The sequence below is a fragment of the Vigna radiata genome, chromosome 5 (genome assembly GCF_000741045.1).
Source record: "Vigna radiata var. radiata cultivar VC1973A chromosome 5, Vradiata_ver6, whole genome shotgun sequence".
NCBI classification, from domain to species: domain Eukaryota; kingdom Viridiplantae; phylum Streptophyta; class Magnoliopsida; order Fabales; family Fabaceae; genus Vigna; species Vigna radiata.
Genome location: NC_028355.1, coordinates 10,715,017 through 10,716,733, shown reverse-complemented (window position 1 = coordinate 10,716,733; position 1,717 = coordinate 10,715,017). Strand labels below are relative to the sequence as shown.

The window sequence follows — 1,717 nt, the reverse complement described above, 5'->3', positions numbered from 1 at the left end:
ATCTTTATGTATGAATTTTCAATTTCTGTATAAGTATTTTATTAATATAACATAAGTTTTCCTTTTATACATTTCCTATGATTACTATTACATGTTTTGTTAATTTATATGATATTACATAAGTCTTTTATTAATATTTAATGTTGTTATTTATTTTGACAGATATATGGTTGATCATCCACAGTCTTCAAGGGATGAGGCTCCCCCAACCAGATCCACTAGAGGACCCACTAGGATTAAACAACTATTGATAAGGAAAAATAGTGGTGAAAGAACTCCGGTGAATGTGAATGTCACCACGGGTGTGGCAACTGACCGCTATGCAGATGACTTCCAATCATACCTTAGAGTGGTGGCACGTGATAAGATTAGCATTCTCGTTCCATCTTTTGATCATGTGTCCGAGGTTGATCGGAACGTTATTTGGAACGATATATTGGTAAGTTAATTAATTGCATTTGAATTAAAATTTGTTTATATTGATAATTTTGTACTAATACAACTTTATTATGTTTATTTCAGCTGACATTTGACATTCCAAATGTCACATCACTTAGAAATAAGTGTTTGTCAACTGTTGCAGAAAATTTNANAAACNTTAAAAGNAAGTTGACATCAAGATACATCTATGGAAAGCATAAACATAAGACTCCATGTTCTGCATATAAGTCCATTGATGAGGAGACTTGGCGACTTTTTAAAGAGAGTCGGTTGTCAGAGGAATGGCAGGTTAGTATAGTTGATATTATTCAATTCTTCATTANCAAATATATATCATATGAACTAATTAATTAATGTGTATGTGACAGGCAATTAGAAGCAAAGCACAAGGAACAAGTGCTCACAACAAAAACCCCCCACCTATTATCTCGTGGTGGGTATAGGAAGCTTGAGGAGAAAATCCTCAAGCAAAAGGCAGATGCTATACCACCATCTCAGGGTGGTAGCCCTCCTCAGCCTCCTTCTCCACCGTCTAGACATGAGAAATGGAAGTTGGCCCGTATGCGACCATCGGGCACCTACTCTTCCGACACTACACGAGAGATTTCTGAAAGAATTGTAAGTTATCACTATTCCTAAAATAATAAGTATTGTCATTATACATACTACATTAAAATATTTTAAGAATAATGGTGTTTTGTAATGTTACAGGACGCCTTGGTTGAGTAGAGCTCCCAAGGCCAATTCACTCCAGAGGGTCGCCAGGATATTCTTGCTGCTGCGATTGGACGACCTGAGCACCCTGGACGTGTACGTGCTGCAGGTTCTGGAGTAGGAATTAAAGATTATTTTAGGAGCTCTTCTCGTCAGCGTTCATATTCATACAGCGATACACAATGGATGACAGAAGAGATCACAAAAAAGATCCGAGAAGACCTTAGAGACGAGATCAGGGCCGAGGTGAGGGCTGAATTCCAAAGCATGTTCCAGCAGCAGTTTCAGAGCATGCGCCTGGTGCCATCTCCTATAGAGGAACATGTTATCCTTCCACCTCCCACAGGTAAACTTAATNAACATTTATGTGCAATTATTTCTATCTTTTGTATAATCTAACATTTACTCTAACAGGGAGAAGCGGGAAAGGAAGTTGTTCCGCATCAGCCATCCCAGAGGATGACATGGACGATGGTAGTCCATGTCTACTATACATTTTAGATGATACTGAGATGGTACTGGTAGCTCGTGGAACAGAGTTTAGGTCAGCGACTGTATGTCA

The 1,717-nt window shown here is 38.3% G+C and overlaps 1 protein-coding gene across 1 annotated transcript; it reads left to right on the top strand.

Annotated features, from left to right (window-relative positions):
• The first annotated feature begins 88 nt into the window (after window positions 1-88).
• On the top strand, window positions 89-1,170 carry LOC111241578. Its single transcript, XM_022780226.1, has 3 exons — window positions 89-439; window positions 523-729; window positions 1,153-1,170. The coding sequence occupies exons 1-3, from the start codon at window positions 167-169 to the stop codon at window positions 1,168-1,170; spliced, it is 498 nt and encodes a 165-aa protein (XP_022635947.1). The 5' UTR covers window positions 89-166.
• Window positions 1,171-1,717: the final 547 nt, after the last annotated feature.